Source organism: Beta vulgaris, chromosome 2 (assembly GCF_026745355.1).
Source record: "Beta vulgaris subsp. vulgaris cultivar EL10 chromosome 2, EL10.2, whole genome shotgun sequence".
Taxonomy (NCBI): Eukaryota; Viridiplantae; Streptophyta; class Magnoliopsida; order Caryophyllales; family Amaranthaceae; genus Beta; species Beta vulgaris.
In genome coordinates, this window is record NC_079203.1 from 32317123 (window position 1) to 32339388 (window position 22266).

The following is a 22266-nucleotide window of genomic DNA, read 5'->3' on the forward strand; positions in this document are numbered from 1 at the left end:
ATAGCTTCCAACCAAACAACACCCTAGTGTATACATATAAATCTTGTTAATCGCTTCTATAATTCATTACACGTAACTCGAATTCTTCCTAGTGAAACAAACACCCTAAATCTATTGTTTTCCAAATATTATTTATGAGTGGGCTTGTACTAATATTGTTAAATCTTATGGCCCCAAAAAATAAAGAACCGACCATAAGTTCTACCTAAAACTCAAAGTTAGAAACCCGATTGCTTTTCTCTATTATACCCAGGCCCAATAATGCTATCTAAGTAGTAACTAACAATAAAAGCGACAAGTATAAAACCCTTCCACAAACAATTAATCTAGGGTTTCTAGAGTTCTTCCCCAAATCGCCGTTTCAGCTCTCACTAGTCGGAGAAAACCAAAAAAAAATGGGTAAATCCTAAGATTTTCTCTCTCTTTCTATTCGATTATTGTTAAATCTAATTTAAATTGATTTGTAATTTCACAGAATTTGCAATTCGATCAATTAATTTTATTAATTTTCTGTTTTCAATTTTGTTGATTTTCGTGTTTAGCCTCAAGAATTAAGCCACATGAGTTGAGACAGAAATCCAAGGCTGAGTTGTTCAATCAATTGAAGGATTTGAAGGCTGAACTTGCTCTTCTTCGTGTTGCTAAAGTTACTGGTGGTGCTCCTAACAAACTATCTAAAATGTGCGTACATTTTGTCTCTCTCCTCGCTTTTATTTGTCTATATGAGTTTGTAGTATATAATTTTTTTAGTAATGTTGGTTGATTAATGGAGGAATGTATGGTGTTCATTATAATGCAGTAAGGTAGTGAGGTTGGGGATTGCGCAAGTGTTGACTGTGATTTCACAAACTCAGAAGGAGAAACTGAGAGAGGTTTACAAGAAGAAGAAGTATTTACCTCTTGATCTCCGTCCTAAGAAGACGAGAGCCATTCGTCGTCGTCTTACCAAGCATCAGGTTATTATTCGATAGCCATTTGCTGTCGTCTTACCTTTTGTTTTGTTCTGTTCTTGATCTGTATATGAAAATGATAATTAGTGTTGTATTGGGATGATAGTATATGTTCAATTTAAGTGGAATATTTACTTAATATTGTACTTTGCTCACTAGTGAGATGAGTTATGTAGCGGAAAAAAAGAGGTAAATTAAGTAGATAGCGATTTCTAATCGGTCGTATTACCCTTTTAAGATGGTATCTTATAGATTTGAGGTGAAGTTTTATCTGCTGTGTAATGTAGAGTTATGATGATGGTTGTTTTGAGGTTGGTTATCTGGAGTAGATGCTGGGTTGATAGGTTGGAAAATAGCAATGAAGGATGGTCTGTAGAACGATATATTAAAGGTTCCTCTGCCCTATCAAGATGATATCATTTAAATTTGAGGTGAAATGTATGATGCTTTATAATGTGGGTTTCTGATAATGGCTGTTATGAGGTCGATTTTATTGGAGTAGAGAATGGTTGATAGGTTGGGAAGTTGTACCGTATATGTGTGCAATCTAGAATGATATATCACCTCACATTGCATCAACATAGTAGACCAGTTGTGAGTCTTGTGGCATTTCCTAGTTTAATTAGGTTTATAGTTAATGTCCTGTTTGACTATCAAAGTTATAGAGGACAGTATTAATTCCTTAGAGTTGCACTATTTTCGGGTGTAGTATTATCAAGTATGATTTTCGAAAAATCTATTTTTCAACTGTGCTCCAAGTGTGCACAGTTGGAAAAGAGATTTTTGAAGCTAATTAGTAAAGGTTTGGCTCATGACAAGGTTATGTTTGAGAGATAGTGAATTACTTGATAATTGAAATCAGAAAATGTGAAATTCGTCACATATGGATTGTCAATTGTAGGACATTGAAATAGATAGCATTTTGCATAATTGCTGAATCTTCATTAAAAGAAATCAAAACATACTCTCGTAAGTGTTTAAAGATTGAGATCTAGTGAAACAAACTTGATATTGAAAAAATGTCTTTGACAATGCAAACTTGATACTCTCGTAACCAATTCTTTTGTCTCGTCTTGAAACTTTTCATTAACACGAGACTAAAACAATCTGTTGTCACCATCCCTTCCTCTTTTGCTTCTTAAAATAAAGTTGACAAGGAAAAAATGTCTTTGACAATACAAATTGGAAGAAGTTGGTAATAATTGAAGTATTACAAAGTCATCCTCTGTCCCATCTTGCAACCTTTCAATAACATGAGTGTTCTTGTCATGGCTTGCTATCTTAGAAATTAATCGTAATAAAAAGAGATCATCGGAAAAAAAAGCACAAATAACTGAGCTGAAGGAATAGACATATTAAGATCATACGTATGTTTTTGACAGCAATGCATGCTCATCTATCTGAAATACTAACTACATCTTGTGTGTGTGTATTCTGCAGGCATCACTGAAGACACTGAGGGAGAAAAAGAAAGAGATGTACTATCCGATGAGGAAGTATGCCATCAAGGTGTAGGCTAGAAATACACATTTGTAGGACATTTGTTTCTTTCGAACTTATCTATTATGGTAATTTTGTTCCAAGGTTACTCAAGTTTTTTGGATGATGAGCATTGCAATTTTAATCTTTTAGTCGATGACTGCACTATTTTTGTCAATTATGGATGTGCCATGCTTTTTGATTCGATGTTTTTGACAAGAGCATACTGAAAGAAGCTGATAAACTATGAGTGAATTTGTCATAAATTCACCCTTCTCATGTCCTGCGCGTTGCACTATTTTTGGTTTATTTTGGTTTTGGATACAGCCCGATGTCTGGCCATTTGGTAAAAAGATTGAAGAAGAAAGCCCACTCTCAAAGTCATAACTCACAAGTAACGGAACATATTGTCTAGTCCATCACTTTCTTCGAATTGTGGTCAACCCTTATAAATAGGGGATATAAAGGAATTCCTACGCACAAATAGATTGTGGGGTTCAAACTTGTGACCTCTGCAAGCATGTTTGGTATCACTTTTATCCCATATTTGGTTGTGTTTTTTGAGTGATAAAAACGGAATCAAATAAGTATATTAGTTAATTTTTGTTTGATTTGGGGAGTGGGGTCATTGTATTGTTACATGAGGGTAACCTAAACCTCTAAAACATTGCACTCATTTGAGCAATAACAAACTTCTGGATTTAAATTATTCTATCATTCTTGTTTTTTTTTTTTTTGACAATGGGAAAATTTGCATAAATAAAAGATAGAGTTTATATACAACTCGGTCATTAGTGACCTTTACAATACTTAGAGGCGAAATTAAAAACAAATTACAAGACTTTAAGTACGTAGAATACACTCCTTCATCGGACCATTGGTTGATGGGTGGACTCTGTTTGCAACATTCAGACTTGCTAAAGCCATCAGTAATTCTTCTATTGGAGATCATTGAGTGTCAATTGGGGCGATATCCATTGATGACACAAGAGAACCTGGGAAACTTTAAGAACAAGGATAGAGTGTCAATTGGGGCGATATCCATTGATGACACAAGAGAACCTGGGAAACTTTAAGAACAAGGATAGAGACGGAAAGGTAGCGCTGATTCCAGCTGGAGACAACTAACTTGTGAATTGTTCAGAAGCAACAAGAGTTACTGAAAGTAACTCGGAAAGCATACTATGAACCCCCATAAAACGGGGAGTAGCGCTGAGATAGAACGTTTTAAAAGCGATAAAATTCAATTTTATCACTAATCGAAAGTGAGAATTAACATTAGTTAACCTCGGAGATGAACTAACAAACCCGACATGTGAATACCCACACCCTTTCCCCCTTAAGACTCTGTTCCTTGACACACTACCCAGGTTAATTTCCAAACTCCATTCACGGGAGAAGTTGACAACAACAATGAGCAAATCCACTATGCTCCTATGCCATAATTCCCAGTGGTTAATGTCCTCAATCATCCAGACTGAACTATCCCATACAAGATATTCAGAATTCAGGGCTGTCTCATAAAATTAGAGGGCCCTGTGCTAAATTAAATTATAAAAATTACATTTTTTTGGTGAATAGGAAGAGATGAGAGGGTCATTAATGGTCTTTTTTGGAGAATAGGAGGAGAAGAAACACCAAACAAAAAAATTTTAAAATTTTAAAATTTGCATCCAACATTACACTCTATAAAATTGGAAATGAATAGCTTGTAATTAGAGTTAGGTTTTTTTCCCCTTTAAGAGAACAATTAATAGAACTAGGCCCCTTATATTTTGGGGGCCCTGTGCAGTTGCTCACCCTACACATGGCCTTAGCCGCCTATGTCAGAATTAATACATAAACTCCAACACCATAAACTAACATTTGAATCAACAACGTTAATAAGGGAACTTCCAATAAAAATGAAGAGAAACCAAAGTAACACTACCCACCAGTACATCGTAATACAAAGCAGCTAAAGCAGGGAAACAAGCAAATTCCGAAAAGGTAGAAAGTCAGTAATTGCCAGCACCTAATACCGAAAACAGAAACGCTAACCTAATCTTTACCTTTACCGTGAAGATTGGGGTGATTCCGAAATCGCAAGATGGCGGCGACCATGTTAGCTTCGGCAAAAGGTAGACAATTACATGCACACACCCAACAACCTCGAATTTAGCACTTCCTAACCCAAACAAGAAACCCTAACTTGAAGCTTTACCTTTACCAACGAGATTTTTTCGACAGCGACGTTTGGGAAGCTTTGAGAGAGGCTGCCCGAGGTTGAGAACAGGTATCTGAGTAGATCCTCCCAAGACCGGCTAAGCTGATGAACAACACCACGAACCAGAAAACTAGGCGGCGAGAAAACATCGACTAACTGAAGACAGTAATTGACGGTGCTCTGAACTGACTGAAACAGAGAGAAACCGACGAGAAAACACAGACTAATAGGCGAACCCTCTTTCTTCTTCTCCGTCAGCCGGAGAACTAGGATGAAGAGAGAGAAGCGTGGTTGTTTTCGTAAGGGTTGCTGGTAGAGCAAGCTCGCCAACGACGGTACGACGGCCACCAGCAAGCCTGCTCTAGTTAGTTGGGTTTCGCTTCTTTTTTCCTCTTTTTATTTTCCTTTTTGGTCCTGGTTGTTTTACCAAAGTTCTATCATTCTCGTTCGTGGCCTCTCTTTCATGCTTATCTAATACTACTATTTCGTTTCTCACTTCATTAACATTTTCTTTCATTCACTCACGCAAAGTCAAGTAAGTTTTTTCCTATTGTAGTTTTATTTTTTTTCCATTTTTTTTTTTTTTGCAAATTAAGCACTCTTCTTCTTTTCGATCTACTTTCCTGATATTTTAGATCAGTATAATGCAATTTTTGAGCATTTTTTTGTTGTTGTTTTTGACTTGATTCTCTGATTTCTAGGTTAAATTTTTCGATTTTGATCTTTACCAATTTACTCATGACAATCATAGCTTTTCTAAATCTGGTATATTGTGAGAACAAATTTGAATCTTTGGATCTAATCTAATCTAACCATTGGAAATACACTTATGAGTAATGACATTTTCGTAATTTAGTTTAACCCTTACCCCCTTCTTCCCTACCCCTTTCACGCTACTTTTTTTTCTCTCTAAAGTTTTGCACATCTTCTCTTCCTCTCTCCTCTGTATCGTCGTTCATGGAGTTTTAGTTTTTCTAAGTTTTAGTTCGATTATTTGCGGATTCCACACTATTTTTTCCAAAAAGTGTGTAAGGTTACTATGATACAGCAGAGGGTCATAACTATGATATAGCAAAGGGTCACCATGATATAGAAATAGTAAATATTATTTTTTTCTTGACTAATGTCTTTAAACATGTGATAGATGGATTATTATGGTATAACACATGGTCATTATGATATTTTCTCATAGTTTTGCAGGCTTAGTTGCTCAATGTCGTTTTATTGATTCTCTTGGTAATCTTCTTCAATTTTAGGTTAATTGTTATTAGGTTAATTAGTATTTTGTTTTCTTTCAAATATGGAAGTTGGATCTTCTTTGTTAGTTCTTGAATCAGGTTTCTAGGAGGAAATAGATGAACATGAGTGAGAGAGAGATGAACGCGTGAGAGAGAGAGAGAGATAGAGATAAAGATAGAGATAGAGAGAGAAAAAGTTGCTTGAGCCGACTGTTTTGGAGGAGAGAGAAAATTAGTTTAGTTTCTATTGTTTGAAAAATCGTGAGCCACTTGATTAAGCCTAAATCTACGGATGAGATTCATTCTCACATAAAAAAGTGTTCTCACATAGGGACTTAATTTCACCGGATCCTAACCCTATATATATAGATGACAAATCTGCCATTGATGACATTTCAAAGCTTTATGAACTCCCCAATCTGGGTGGGATTCTTTCGCATATTTATGCTCTTGGAAAGGCATATATATAACAGTGACAACTAAGTAACCTCCATAAATCTTGCTTCTCAATCTGTCTCTGCTATTGTCCCTCCTTCCTTCAACTCCCTCTCTCAACTCACCCCATACACACTCTCTCTCTCTCTCCAAAACAATTACTTTTTCGGGCCTAATTTGAACATTTTTACTTCCATGCTAACTGGCCCTTTTTCTGGGTTATCTTCCCTTCAATTCAAATTTCTCTCCTTGACCCTTTTTCCTTCTGAACTCCGATTTTGCTAGTTTTGTTACTTATTGGAGGCTTAGGAATTGAATTGGAGAACCAAAAGAAGAAGAAGAAGGAGGAAAAGAAAGAAAGGAATTTGGGGGGAGGAGAATTTTCCTTTTTTTAAGGATTTTTTTTTGCCGTTTTTTTGGGATCAAATGATCAAGTGACTACCACGTGACTTAGTCAACGCCTGAGTTTGTGGTTAACTCTTAGAATCTGGCATAAGGTATTCTTTCTGTTTGGGCCCATTAAACTTCTAGTGGGCCACCATGCGTCCCAAGGACCTTTGCCAGCATGGCAAACCCTCAGTGGGTCCCACCCACCTCAGATCCTGCGCCATCTTTGCAGGAACATTTAACCATATTTCAACACCTATAAATATGGAACAGATCCCCATTTATTGAGGTAATGAATTCTAGACAAACCACTTCACATATTGCAATTAATACACATCAACTGACTTGATCGTCGGAGGGGTGATCCCGGATCCACCCCCGGGTTAGTCTAACTCTAGTCTTGTGCAGGTCTCTCGGTAACCTTCGAGCACCCGACCATCATTAACCTTAATCTCGATCCATCCCGCATAATGCAAGTTTTTACCCGAAACAGGTTTGGCGCCGTCTGTGGAGATATCGAACTAAAAGTCATGGCCATCACTAGGAGAACCAAAGGCGACAGCGGACCCCCGTCCCATCTCGTCGCTCGAGGACACCATCCCACGAGATAACCGATGAAACGACAGAGAACCCTCAGCAAGCCGCTGTTCTATCGTCCCGCCATCGGCATGTCCTCAAAGAGGTCCACCCTCGAGAGGCCACTAGTGTCATCAACCCGGGTATACCTCAATAGAGGGCGGTTCATAGATCCCCCTCGATACGAACAAACCAGCCCTAGTCTGAGCACTCAGCAGGATTTACAATAGCTAGCGGATCGGCTCAGCGACAATCTCGAGCGTAGTCTTCGAGCCCTGATAATGAACTTCCAAGAAGGAGGAAAAGGGACCTCGAACATGCCACCCCTTCTTCCTATACCTCGACTGATCCTAGGGCAACCTCGAGAGAGGAACCTCGACCAACCTCAGGTCATAGCCCTTGATCCGCTAAATTCACCACGAGCTCCTCAAAAGTCAGCTCGAGTCGCTCCTGGCAAAGGCGACGCGAGGCATGTGATCAACGAGCGCCACTTGAGAAATGACAATCGTGACTCCCGGGAGGTCCTGAACGAAAACCGAGCACAGTCAAAAGCAAGAGAAGCCCTCCCCATCCCTAACCGTGAGCAATGGGAGCCTCAACAGCAAAAACACGACCATCGAGAGAACGAGCAAGAATCTAGCAGCTCTGAGCCCAACCACGAGTCCGAGGCTCAAATGGGCAATATGGGTTTCGTCACTCCTTTCAGTGGCAATATCATGAGGGAGCCCATTCCACGGAAAGTCAAGGCCCCTCCAATCGACCACTACGACGGGACCACTGACCCGATCGACCATTTAGCGGCCTTCAAAGCACAAATGAGTGTGCAGACGAGCAACGAGACTGCATGGTGTAAGTTCTTCCTCACTGCCTTGAAGGGGCTGGCTTTAACCTGGTTCACTGAGCTTCCCCCCCCCGGAAGTATCTCGAATTTTGCAGCTCTCGAAGTAGCCTTCAAACATAATTTCATAGCCGGTCGAAGGCATCGAAAGACAAGTATTCACCTTATGTCAATCAGGCAACGAAGTGAGGAAGACATGGCAGATTATATCAAAATGTTCAACGAGGAATCACCAAAGGTCTCCGACCTTCAGGATTGTGTCGCATTCACGGCGCTCATGTCCGGGTTATATCCTTCGAGCAGATTCAAGCTGAAGCTTGCAGAAAACGAGGCCTCAAAGTTCTCAGAAGCCATGAACCTCACCCAAAAGTTCATCCAGGCTTCCAACATCTGGAAGAGTCACGAGGAGCCCAACTCCAACAAGAGAAAGCATGAGTATGCCCCTCGAACGGACAACTCGAGGGACGTCCCTCGAAAAGAAAGGGACAAGAAGCCCCGGCTGGACGACAATGGGCACGATCCTCGGTACACCTTGAACCGAAGAGAGATCTACCTGAACATCAAAGAAAAATATCCCTTATCAAAACCTAACCCCATCCGAACATCCGTCAACAAGAGAGACAAGAGGCTCTAGTATGAATACCACCACGACTGCGGTCACACGACCCGTGACTACCGAGAGCTGAAAAGAGCTATAGATAAGCTTACTGACGAAGGAAAACTGAATCGATATAAAAGATCCGAAGAAAAAGAAGATTGAGCCTCGAAAGGAAAAGCTATCCCGGAGCGACGAGACAGCGGGGTACGTGAATGTCATCGTGGGAGGATACGCCTCGGGTGGCTTAACGAGCCGCTCTCGAAAGAAGCACCTCTACACCTTGAAAAACGGGACCGATGCGGCTTTTTCAGCAACATGCCCAACGATGATCTTCAAGGACATCCATCGGCCCATACAGACCCTGCACGATGACTCCCTGGTCGTCGAGATGAAGATAGCCAATTTGCGGGTGGGTCGAGTTCTAATTGACAGCGGAAGCTCCGCGGATATCATCACCATGGACTGTTTGAGGAAACTGAAATACCAAGAAGCAGATCTCACGCCCATTGACCAACCCTTGGTAGGGTTTGGCGGGCAATCCGTCCACCCCCTCAGCTCGGTCAAGCTCCCCACTCGCATGGGGGAAAAGGGCAAAGGAAGGAATGTGGTCGTCGACTATCTTGTCGTCGACACTAGCCTTCCCTATAATGTGATCATAGGTCGACCTACGCTTAACAAAGTCAAGGCCGCCATCTCAACATACCAGCTCCTCCTACAATTCGAGGGCGACGACGGGACGGTCGCCCGATTATTCGGCGACCTAAAGTCTGCCCGAAAATGTTATGTCAACAGTCTAAAGAACAGAGATGAAGAAGTTACTCGAAAGAGAAAGTGCCCCGAGCCTGAGGATCCTCTCCCCGTAATGGGACTCTATGTGGCTGAAAACCCCAAACGATATGAGAGGCCTCGACCAGCAGACAAGGACGAGGAGGTGTGCATCGACATTCCCTGAGGGAATGAGGGCTCAAATCATCGAAGTCATTAAAGAGTTTCAAGACGTGTTTGCCTACACCGTAGATGAAATGCTTGGAATCGATCCTTAGCTTATGGTCCATCGGCTTAACATTCGAGAAGGATACAGGCCGATCAAGCAAAAACTTAGGCATCAAGGGGCTGAGAGGAGTGCGGCAGCCTTTGAGGAGGTGAAGAAGCTATTAGCCGCAGGTTTTATTCAAGAATGCCAATACACCGAGTGGCTAGAGAGCAGACTGGGGCATGGAGGATGTGCGTCGACTTTACAGACCTGAACAAGGCCTGTCCGAAGGACAATTTTCCTCTGCCAAAGATCGATAGGCTAGTAGACTCGACGGCAGGCCATGCATTGTTCAGCTTCATGGATGTGAATGCGGCGTACCACCATATCCTGATGGGCGCAGAAGACCAGGTGCACACCGCTTTCACCACAAGCTCAGGGGTTTATTGCTACAAAGTAATGCCCTTCGGTCTCAAGAACGTCAGGGCCACCTACCAGCGTTTCATAAATAAAATGTTCGAAAAACAAATCGGGCGAAACGTGGAGGTCTATGTTGACGACATAATCGTCAAGAGCAAAAAGGAGGGGGACTATGTCTCCGATCTAAGGGAAACACTTTCCACCCTTCGCACCTACAACATGAAGCTGAATCCGAAGAAATGTGTCTTCGGTGTAAGAGGAGGAAAGTGCCTCGGGTTCCTTGTCGACGAAAGGAGGATAGAGGCCAACCCTGACAAGATTCAGGCCATCATTGAAATGAAGAGTCCTCGAACCGTCAAGGAAGTCTAGCGCCTAACCGGCTGCATGGCAGCCTTGGGATGGGTCATTTCTCGATCTTCCGATAAGAGCCTCCATTTCTTTTGAGCCCTAAAGCAGTCGACGTTCGAGTGGGACAAGTCTGCCGAGGAAGCTTTTCAACAGCTCAAGTCCCACCTGGCCAGCCTCCCTAAGCTAGTCTCACCTTTACCAGGGGAGACGCTCTTCGTCTACTTGGTTGTATCAGAGCATGCCCTTAGTGCAGTCTTAGTGGCTGAGCGCGAAAAGAACCAACATCTAGTGTACTTCATAAGCCACGCCTTTTGAGGCGCATAAGCCAAGTATCCCCCCATCGAGAAAATGATCTTTGCTCTGGTTCTCGCCACTCGAAAGCTCAAACCTTATTTTCAAGCTCACCTCATCAAAGTTCTCACAAGTCAGCCCATCTGGAAAGTAATCGAAGGAAAAAACCAGTACAACTGAGTAACTGACTGGTCTAATCAAATTTCAGATTTTGGCATCGAGTTCGAGCCCTGACGTGCCATCAAGGCACAAGATCTGGCCGATTTTATAGCAGAATGTACCTCCCGGCCCAAACCTACCTAAAAAAGTTCCTAGGAACTGTTTGTTGATGGATCGTCATCTAAAGCCGGATGCGGCGCCGGACTCCTGATCCCGGATTCGCAAAAGAATAGAATAGAAAAACGTCATCACATTCGACTTCACCGCCTCGAATAATGAGGCTGAATATGAAGCGCTACTCCTCGGGATCCAATTATGCAAAACGACCGGCGCACGAAAGCTCAAAGCCCACTCCGATTCCCAGCTCATCGTTGGGCAGGTGACGGGGGAGTTCGAGGACAAGGAAGACAACATGAAAATGTATCTGAGGAAGGTGAAGGAGGAAATCTCGGGCCTGTCACTCTTCACCATAACTCACACACCTCGATCTGAGAATCAACAAGCAGATGCATTGTCGAGATTAGCAAGTTCAGTAGAGGATATCTCGCCTCGACCCATCATGTGGGAGGTTTTGAAGACGCCCAACATCAACAGGGGGGTAACTACTCTCGACAGAAGTCCTACTTGGATGGACAAAATCATATCTTTCTCTCGAGATGGCGTCCTTCCAGAATATGAGCTCAAAGCAGAAAGAGTCCGAAGGCGGGCTCGATGGTTCACGTACCACGAGGGACAATTATACAAGAAGTCGTTTACTCACCCACTCCTTCGTTGTCTCACCCCCCAAGAAGGGAACTATGTCCTCCCTGAAATACATCAAGGGGCCTGTGGAAGTCACCAAGGTGCTCGAACTATCACAGTCAAATCTCTTCGAGCAGGGTACTACTGGCCCACCATGAGGGAAGATGCCTTGAAAATGGTCCAAAAGTGCAAAGACTGCCAGATGCATGCCAATCTTCCTCACCAAGCTGCAAGTTCCTTGACCACCATGCAGACCCCTCTGTCGTTCGATGTGTGGGGAATGAACCTTCTTGGGCCTTTCCCTCCAGCCTCAAGGCAGCGAAGGTTTCTATTATTGGCGGTCGACTACTTCACAAAATGGGTCGAGGCAGCACCTTTGGCCTCGATCACTGACAAGCAAGTTCAGCAGTTCATCTGGCAGCACTTAATCACCCGATTCGGGGTCCCTCGAGTCCTTATATCAGACAATGGTCGGCAATTCAACAGTGTCCCCACTCACGACTACTGCTCCAAGTTTGGAATTGAAACCAGATTCTCCATCGTTAGTCGACCACAGACTAATGGGCAGGCGGAAGCAGCCAACAAAATGGTCTTGAAAGGGCTAAAAACAATGCTCGAAGGAGCTAAGGGCTCGTGGATCGTTGACCTTCCTGGTATCCTATGGTCAACAAGAACAACTGTTCGAGAAGCAACGGGCCACTCACCATTCAACTTGGTATATGGTAGCGAGGCTGTCCTGCCCGTCGTGGTGGGCATTCTATCACCCCAGATCACATTCTATGACCGTGACCTCAATGAGGAAGAAAAGAAAATCAACCTCGACTTCCTCCCAGAGACTCCAGGCACGACTTTTTTAAAGGCCAGGCCCAGCACCAACTGCATAATCACTACAATCACACATAATCTCGAAAGGAAGACTCCAATCTGGAGGTTCTACGCTAGCGGCAGTGACTAATGCTTCCTTAATCCTGTCAAAAGACTATACACAAGCATCAGTAAAATCAAAAGTGGCATCCTTGAGAAACAATTGAGTAAGGGGTTTGGCAATTTTCGAAAAATCTTTTATACATCTGCGATAGAACCCCGCATGACCTTGAATACTCCTCCCTCCCTTGACATTCACAAGAGGACGAAGTGTCTCAACCACCTCCATTTTTGCATCCTGTGAGGGAAAGGTAGTGGTGGTGTAGGAAAATTACTAACCTTCTCCTTGTGCTTCTCTGCTTCACTTACTTTCCCGTGCTCAATTTCAGTTTTTGAGCTATCCTCACCTTCATTTTCATCCACTACATCATTCTGAACTAGAGGTGGCGAATTATCAATAGGCATAGGGAGCATCTTACTGTGTATTGAAGAGTGACGACATTAGCATTATTTCTTGAGTCTCCAAGTGTTTAGTAGTGTTCTTCAACTGCTTGATGCTCACATCATGACTATGTTTCATAGAAACCATCATCTTCATCAGATCAGACATAGTGGGTTCTTGTGAGCTGGCACTCTAAGAGGGTTGTTGCTGTTAGCCTTGGTGTGAAGGCTTATTGAAACCAAGAGGGGGTTCTGAGGAGCCAATTGGTGATATTGTTGTCTAGCAGTGTTTTGATGTGGTGGTAGTTAGGATGTTTGTGGCATAGGTTGAGGGTTTTGAACATTGTTTCTTTTGTAGGAAAAATTGGGATGATGCCTCCAACCAGGGTTGAACGTGTTAGAGTATGGGTTGTGTGTAGGTCTCTGTTGAAAAGCATTTGCATGCTCAATCTGATTCGCGTCAAGTTTATTATTGGAACAATTATCACCAAAGTGGCCTTGAATACCACACACCTCACAGTAGGAAGAGGTAATAAGGGCTATAGAAGACATCACATTAATACTCATAGGAGGAGTATTAGACTGCAAAGATTTTAGTGCATCCATCTTCATGCTCAACTGGACGACTTGTGAGGACAATAGTGCATATGCATAAGCATCCAAATTTTTCATCGTAACAGTCCTGAAAGAACTAGGATCATTTTCTGCTAAGTTGGCCATAAAATTGTACCCTTCATCCACCTTCTTATCTAGGAAAACACCCCTTGCAGATGAATCAATTATAGTCTTAATATGGGGTTGCATACCATTGTAGAATGCTTGAGTAATGAACCACTTATCAAGGTCGTGGTGTGGGTATGCTCTTTACAGGTCTTTAAACCTATTCCATGCTTCCTTCAGTGTCTCATCAGGTTCTTGTTAGAAGGTAGCAATTTTATGTCTGAATTCTGTAGTTTTGCTAGGATCTTTGTCCCTTCAGGAATAACACTTCATTCAGTTGTTGTAACATCACTCAACCATTTCTGAGCTTTGTCTTTCAAAGAAAACTCAAATACCATGACCTTCAACTGATCAAGAGTGACCCCTTGATGCTTAACGGTACGACAAAGTTGTTGAAACTGTTGTAAATGATTTGCAGGGTCTTCAGATGGATGCCCTCCAAATTGGTTCTATTGGATCATATTAATGAGGGCATGTTTGATCTTAAAGTTGGCCGCTTGTATGTCAGGCATAGTAGGGCCTGTGGGAATATTGCCGGAGTAAAGTACCCCATAAGACTTCAATGAATTAGGAGGCATGATTGATTCTGATGGTTCGTCCGTGGATTTTCCCTAATTAGCAGAATGCTTCTTCTTGAGTTGTCGGAGGGTTTTCCCGAGATTAGGATCAGTCGGAACTAGAGTACCTGTTCCTTTACACCTGGCATAAAAGAAACATAGAAAAAACGTGCAGTGAGATTGCCTCAATTGGAACTTGAAATTCCAATCAGACAGTAGAAACAGTTCAAATAATCAATCAAAAAGCTATAGAAACTAGTCGTCTCCCCGACAATGGCGTCAAAAACTTGATGAGTTTTAAAATATATACCACAAGTGTACGATGTCTATTTAGCATAAATTGGAAAATACGGGTCGATCCACAAGGAAATGAGTTTTATAGATTTGTGCTCAATTATTTAACTACTTCAAAAGAGGAATTTGATTGAATAATTAATAATTAAACTAGAATAAAGTAAAACACAAAAGGATGGAAGTTTATCAAATAATTAAAAACCTAGGGCAATAGATCGGTCCACCATGCGTATACCAATTTAATCGCTACAATATAATTCAACAATACTTGGATTGAGGTTTAACTAATTAGAGTATTTTGTTAATCATACGGTCGGGTCTTAACAACTCTTAGATCAACATACGCTAGTACGGTCGCTCAATATAATCAGACCCACCTATTGTAACAAGCCTCTAATGAGTATGATCTTCGATTCTAACTCCTATTAGCTAAACATAACCCATGATATTGTGCAATTATATGAATTAAAAAAGCATAACAAATCAATAGGAATTACTCTAATTCAATCCAAATATCGAAGAACTTTAAAACACAATCAAATAGGTATAGACATGGCTTCCCTCACTAAATCCTGGAAAAAGACTACTCACACATGATAATAATAAGCACAATAAACATAATGCGAGTAGAAGAATTCATCAAATCAAACAAATTAAAGAAGAATATTGAATGATGGAAGAGCAATGAAAACGAAATCAACTATCTTTATAATCTCCAAAGCAGAGTTAGTATCAAAGTATAGAAAGAAAACTACAAACGAAGAATAAAAGACGGCCTCCTCGAAAATACTAAAAACCTATTTATAGTTTTTATAAAACCGGCTAAAAAAAGAAAAAATTAACATTCCCGAAAAACCACATGGTCGGATGATGGTGTTATGAATTTACGAGTTCAAGATGAATTTCGCCAGGTCGGGGGCGTAAGCAGTTTTGGCCCTTTTCTCGCCCGGTTGGTTGGGAGAACATGGTTTGGTGTCTGCTGGGTTTTGTGACTCGCCCGGTCTGGCCAAACCACCCGATCGACCGGATGAAAGTGATTTCTTGCCTTTTTCTGTCCAATATTCGTCCGAATCACTTGTGCAATCTCTCAGATCTTCTATAGGGAATATGTGATCAAATGTTCTTTCGTTCCGCAATTCAAATAAAGGCACTAAACGCCTAATCTGCATAAAAACATCTAACACATGAAATCAAGTCCAAACATACCAAATCACACAAAAATGAGTTCAAAAGAGCTCAAACCAACTCTCAAAACTAAGGAAATTGGGTAAAATAATCTAATATAAAATAGATACATCAGTACCACATTTTACCAATTATGTGTGGAGTATGGACCATGTTGCTCATCTTTGATTGAGCATTGTGAATGATAATGGTAATCACAAAATCAGGGTCTGTACTAGTCACGATTGTGGGGAGGGTGAGGACTTTTCTTTTTGGTAGAATTCGATTAATCGCTTGGATATTGTGGTGGGTAAAAGTACCTCATTGCATGTGGGATCAAAGTAGTCCCTTGAAACCGTCCACTCCACTTGTTTAGTAAATAGTGTGTGATTTCCATACTGCATGATATACCATGAGCTTTTGAGATATAACACTTACTGCCCGTTTGGTAGTCATTAATAAATTGCGGTAATGAGAATGAATTTTGAGTGTAATTGTATTAGGGAAACACCCTCAAAATCTCCATGGGGAGACAATTTTTCTCCATGGGCAAGCAATATCACCCCTAAACTTGTGTTTTTGTCTCTAAGGGGAAACAATTTTCATTACCACTCATTACCACCTACAAGGTGGTATTGGATGGGAATGAAAATTCAAGAAGAAAAGTAGACACTTTAGGATAAAGTAGCATTACCATGAGAATGAACAATGATATTCTTCACAAATTTACACACAAATTCATTCCCATTACTACCATTTATAACCAAATACCAAACGAGTCGTTAAGGTTTTACTCGGTGTTCAAGATGTACAAAAGATTTCTTGAGAAAACTTTCAAATCTTGTTTTTGAGCTCGAATTTAATTTTTAGAAAAAAAGTTTAAAGAGAACTATGATTTCACATGTGAATACAACCATACTCAAATTTTTCCCACTGAAAATTACTTTACTTGTTACATGTGTTATTATACTTAGCCTTTTGTGTTAATTCTTGTTCTTGAACTTGTTCCTGGAGGGGAGAAGCGGATTCTTAATTTCAGGCACAGCAAGGATCATTGGCAAGCGAGCCCACTTGACCCCTCGCGCTGTCATGCATATGCCTAACAACTTGTTTGGTAGAAGAAATTTGGAAGGAAAGGAAAGGAAGTGGAAGGAAATTTATTACTTTCCAATGTTTGGTTCATTAAAAAATATTAAGTGAAAGGAAATGGGAGGAATTGGAAGGAAAAACTCTTTAATAAAATTTCACTTTCCTTTCCTCCCAAAAGCGGGGGAATTCGGAAGGAAAGAGAAAATTTATACCAAACATGGAAAATTAAGTTTTTTTTTTTCTCTTCCATTTTTTTCCTTTCTCTCCCCTTCCTTTCTCTTTCCTTTCTTTCCTTTACTAAAAATGAACCAAACACACTGTAAATGTTTTAATTATGTACTTTGGCTCATGGATTGTAAAATAATTAACTAGGTTCACCTTGTTATATATATATATGAATTGTATGTAATTTAGTTAACAAGCCCTCCAACGCACTTATACCCCTTTTATGTTGTACTTTATGGAAAGTTTTCGTCTCTTTCGGTTAATGTTACCACCTTTCGTAATTGTTCACTTCCAGCAAAGGTTATCTCGACAATGGCACATGTTAGTTAAACATGGCTTCTGGTTATTCTAAATCTTCAATACATGTTTAGCTTTACCCAGGGTTGTTACATTAATTTCTTTATCAACTATTAATGGGGGTTGTGTCCAGCCCATGTTTGTCTCTTCTATAATCCGTCATTGTAATCCCGACAGCTTGAGATTGTGTGAAAGTGAGGATTGTTAAACATCGCCCATAAATTACTTAAAATCGCCCAAAATATATTTTTATAGCCCAATTTATCCTTTTCTCTTTTCTACACTACCCACCATCCCCACCACCACCAACCTACTGCCATTTCACCTTCTCTTTTCCCCACCACCCCACCACCACCTACCTTCCCACTACCACCATCGACCTCCACCGCAGCCACCTTCTATTTCACCTTCTATTTTTATTAGCTCGAATAATTATGGCATGGCAAAAGTTGAAGTAATCACAATGAAGATCCTTGTAGCTCTAAATATGATTTTGGAAATTACAGAGCCTGAATAATCATCTAAAATGTACATAAAGTAGCCTACAACAAGCCATCTGATAATCCCCATGAAGTGTTTATCACCACGCCAAGCTCCACAAATAGATTAGCATATTTAATGTTGCTCATATTCTAATCACAATCCCACCATATTTTGATCTGAAGCATGGTCCTAAACCAACCATTCAGAAAACTACTAAACTCGCAAAACCTCGTATGCCAGCATCTAATCTCCAAAAGCAAGATAGACAATATGAACATACTGATAATCTCCAAAAGCATGATAGACCATATGAACATACTTATCTTTCCTGCCAAAAGAACCAACAGGCGAAATTTTTTTACAGCGTAGAACGTCCCGCTAGGACGTTCAGCCCATGGGGCGATCGTCCGGCGAGGACGTTCAGCCCATGGGCAGAACGTCCTGGCCGGACGTTCACCCCATGGGCTGAACGTCCTGGCTGGACGATCGCCCCATGGGCTGAACGTCCTGGCGGGACGTTCTACGCTGTAAAAAAATTTCGCCGTGGTGTGCGACGTCACGCGAAGTGGAGGTAAGGGTGAGGGTGAGGGGAGGAAGATGGTGGTGGAAGGCAGGAGGTGAGGGAGATGGTGGTGGTGGCGGCGGCGGCGGCAGCCAGGCAAGCAAGAGGTGAGGTGGATGGTGTTGATTTAAGAAGAAAATGGGGAAGGTTATAAATGTAATTACATTATTTTTTTGGGCGATTTTAAGTAATTGTTGGGCGATATATAGAAGTTCAGTTCCCTAGTTTTAGCGAAAGGATTTTGTCTTATTAGCCCACCCCATCCCACGAATCCGTTTACGATCCATATGACCAACACCATTCGAAGGTGGCTGGCTTACCCCTACCACCTAGAATCAGTAGCGGATCTAAGAATTTGCAAATGGTTGGTCACACTATTGCATATCCACAATACAATGATTGACCAATACATTAAAAAAAACCTTGATAAAAATTCCATCTAAATTAATTAACAAGCTAATAATAAAATTGTTCACTTCATGTTGAACAAGCCAATGGAAAATAATAACTAGCCTATGTTTAATGAGCCTATAACACATGTGACATCACGACATAAATGAACGATACCAACTTTACCACCTTTGAAAAATAAAAAATAAAAACAAAATTGAAAGTTGTGATTTCATATGAATAAACAACATCGTAACATTTAAATCGAGTAAAAACAGGGAAAGAGAAAAAAAAAGCTTCAGAAAGGAGTTTGTCAAAAGTTGTGTTATCAAACAACACCAAGGGTGCGTTTTCTTCACCTGAATAACCCTGAACTTATCTGAACTGAAATTATTGGACTTGAACTGAACTTATTATACCTGATTGGACCTGATTCAACTTATCGAACCTGATTGAACCTTATTGGAACTTATTGGCCTGATTGGAACTTAGGGTGCGTTCTATTCAACTTATTGGACCTGAACTTATTGGAACTTATCTGAACTGAACTTATTGAACCTGAACTGAACTTATTGGAACTTATTAAACCTGATTGGACCTGATTGGGCCTGATTCAACTTATTGGACCTGATTGAACCTGATTGGAACTTATTGGACCTGATTGAACCTGATTGACCTTATTGGACCTTATTGGAACTTATTGACCCTGATTGAAACTTATTAGACCTTATTGGACCTGATTGAAACTTATTAGACCTTATTGAACCTGATTGAAACTTATTTGACCTTATTAGACAAAAACATTGATCATGAATAACATAAATATTACCATTAACGTAAATACTACCCCTCAAAATTTTTTATGGAATAATTATTCTTATAATTCGTCCTTTAAAAAATAATGATTATTAATTATCTCTTATGATAATTAATTTAACAAAAAAATACTATTTATATATTTGCCTATACATAACTATAACTATAATAATTATTATTATTATTATTATTGTTAACCTTAATTATTTGACCATGATTATAATATTATTCAATAGCAATGTGAATAATCAAAAAATAGACAATAATACAAGTATAATAATATACATTGTGGTACTTTAATAAAAAAATTCTAATAATAACATAATCAGCTAATAGTAATATGAATAATAAAATAATAGACATAATACAAATAAATAATAAAATAATAGACATAATACAAATAAAAAATAAAATAATAGACACTAATACAAGTATAATACTATATAATCATTGTGGTACTTTAATTAAAATTCTAATAATAACATAATCCGCTAATAGTGATATGAAATTATGAATAACAAAATAGTGGACAATAATACAAATGTTTATTAAACATTGACTATTTGGACATTATTGGACCTTATTAGACCTGATTGGAACTTATTGGACCTTATTAGACCTGATTGGAACTTATTGCACCTGATTGGAACTTATTGCACCTGATTGGAACTTATTGGACCTTATTAGAACTTATTGGAACTGATTGCACTTATTAGACCTTATTGCAACTTATCTGAACTTATCTGAACTTATCTGAACTTATTGGACCTGAAACTTAATTTTTTAAGTTGAACAGAACGCACCCTTAATAGACCTTATTGGACCTGACTGAAACTTATTTGACCTGATTTGAAATTATTATACCTTATTGGACCTAATTGGAACTTATTTGACTTTATTAGACAAAAAACTTGATGAGTTATAACGTAAATATTAGCCCTAACGTAAATACAACCTTTCAAAATTTATTATGAAATAATAACTATTAAAATTTCCCTTTTAAAAAAATAAATATTATTAAGTATTAATTATCTCTTATGATAAACAATTTAACAAAAAAAAAAATAATGATATTTATATACTTGCTTATACTCAACTTTCACCACTAATATATCTAATAGTCTTGTTAATAGTAATATGAATGATAAAATAATAGACAATAATACAAGTATAATATTATACATTGTGGTACTTTAATTAAAAAATTTAATAATAACATAATCAACTAATAGTAATATGACTAATAAAATAATAGACAATAATATAAATATTTAATAAAATAATAAACAATAATAAAAGTATAATATGATATAATCGTTGTGGTATTCTAATAATAACATAATAAGCTAATAGTGATATGAATAATAAAATAATGAATAATAATACAAATGTTTATTGATCATTGACTATTTAGACCTTATTGGAACTTATTGGACATGATTATGCCAATCAAAAGTTTAAACTGATTTTCGAACCCAATAAATAATTTTATTATACTCTATCATCTAGGCATATCTGATACCACCATGAAGGCAGTTCAAATTTCAATAATACGAATAACTCATTCGACTTCCAGAACTATTATGCATCTATGTGAAGGGCCTAAGAGAAAGGGGCCAACGATTAGCGCTTTTAAAAATAAGAAAATGACAACACATTTCGAGTCGAAATCAATGCATATGTTTAGCATCTGACTTTTCTATCTTGATGTACTTAACATTTCCCAATTCGTGGTACGGTAATCGGCAGCCTTTGGTAAAGTCTCGTCCAGAGAAGCCAAGATGCCAATGAGTCTTAGCAAACTGTGCCTTGATGTATGTCTTGTCCAAAGTCTTGGAGTGAGTCTTTTAAGTCAAAGACTCCCCATCACACTTTTGGAGTTCAAATTGCCTACATGGGTATGGGTGCAATGAAGGGAGGACAAATTGCATTACCGGGTAGGGGTGAGGAGCTTGACTTGAGCATCGTTATCAATGATCAAGAAATAAGATCAAGCATGTAATCTTAAAAAAAAAAAGTCTCCTTAACAATGAATGAAAATAAGATCATGTGTTGATTGAGATGAAAATTTTGTATAAGTTGAGTGAAATGATGAATAAGATTGTGGGATAAGTAATGCCAAATGTCACATTCTACAATTTGCAGTGGACAGGGAAGACTTTGGAGACTAAGAAAGCCCCTGTTGCTTGGACTACTTTCTACAATCCAAAGGTGGCTGGTGGCTGGAACCTCATCAACATGGAAGTTTGGAACAAAACTGCAATTCTGAAGCTGTTATGGGCTCTTACCTTCAAAGCTGATAAACTTTGGGTCCAATGGGTGAATGAATATTATATGAGAAGAAGTGATATCTTGTCTGTTGCCATTAGCAACAGTATGTCATGGCAACTTAAGAAGATAATTGCAGCTAGAGAGTTATTACATCAGCTGGGAGGATGGAACTCAGTAGTCCATAATGACAAATATAGCATTAAGAAAGCTTATACGCTATTGATGGGGTCATTTGAGAAGGTGGAGTGGAGCAGGCTTATTTGCAATAACAAGGCTAGCCCCAAAAGTAAATTTACTCTCTGGATGGTATTACAGAACAGACTTCCTACAGCAGATAGGCTCAGTAAATGGAACATTCCCTGCTCTATTAGGTGCAAATTATGTGAAGCTGAAGATGAATCCATTCAGCATTTGTTTTTCACCTGTAATTATGCTTCAACAATCTGGAAGGCTA

The 22266-nt window shown here is 39.5% G+C and overlaps 1 protein-coding gene, 1 long non-coding RNA gene and 1 other non-coding gene across 3 annotated transcripts; 2 read left to right on the top strand and 1 right to left on the bottom strand.

The window, feature by feature from the left end:
• The first annotated feature begins 243 nt into the window (after positions 1-243).
• Positions 244-2607, top strand: LOC104886941 (60S ribosomal protein L35). Its single transcript, XM_010671500.4, has 4 exons — positions 244-399; positions 543-681; positions 800-956; positions 2391-2607. The coding sequence occupies exons 1-4, from the start codon at positions 396-398 to the stop codon at positions 2463-2465; spliced, it is 375 nt and encodes a 124-aa protein (XP_010669802.1). The 5' UTR covers positions 244-395; the 3' UTR covers positions 2466-2607.
• Positions 2608-3095: 488 nt separating this feature from the next.
• LOC125494958 (uncharacterized) lies at positions 3096-5443 on the bottom strand. The gene is made up of 2 exons (XR_007271233.2): positions 3492-5443; positions 3096-3424 (listed from the first exon to the last, which is right to left on the bottom strand). It is a non-coding gene; the product is annotated as an uncharacterized LOC125494958 (long non-coding RNA).
• Positions 5444-13785: 8342 nt separating this feature from the next.
• LOC125495408 (small nucleolar RNA R71) lies at positions 13786-13892 on the top strand. The gene has a single exon (XR_007272045.1). It is a non-coding gene; the product is annotated as a small nucleolar RNA R71 (small nucleolar RNA).
• The last annotated feature ends 8374 nt before the right edge of the window (positions 13893-22266 follow it).

What these genes read in the sequence shown, in the direction of transcription:
- LOC104886941 (XM_010671500.4), top strand. An exon ending in CCTAACAAACTATCTAAAAT is followed by an intron (nt 682 to 799) that starts GTGCGTACATTT and finishes ATTATAATGCAG; the next exon opens with TAAGGTAGTGAGGTTGGGGA. An exon ending in GTCGTCTTACCAAGCATCAG is followed by an intron (nt 957 to 2,390) that starts GTTATTATTCGA and finishes TGTATTCTGCAG; the next exon opens with GCATCACTGAAGACACTGAG.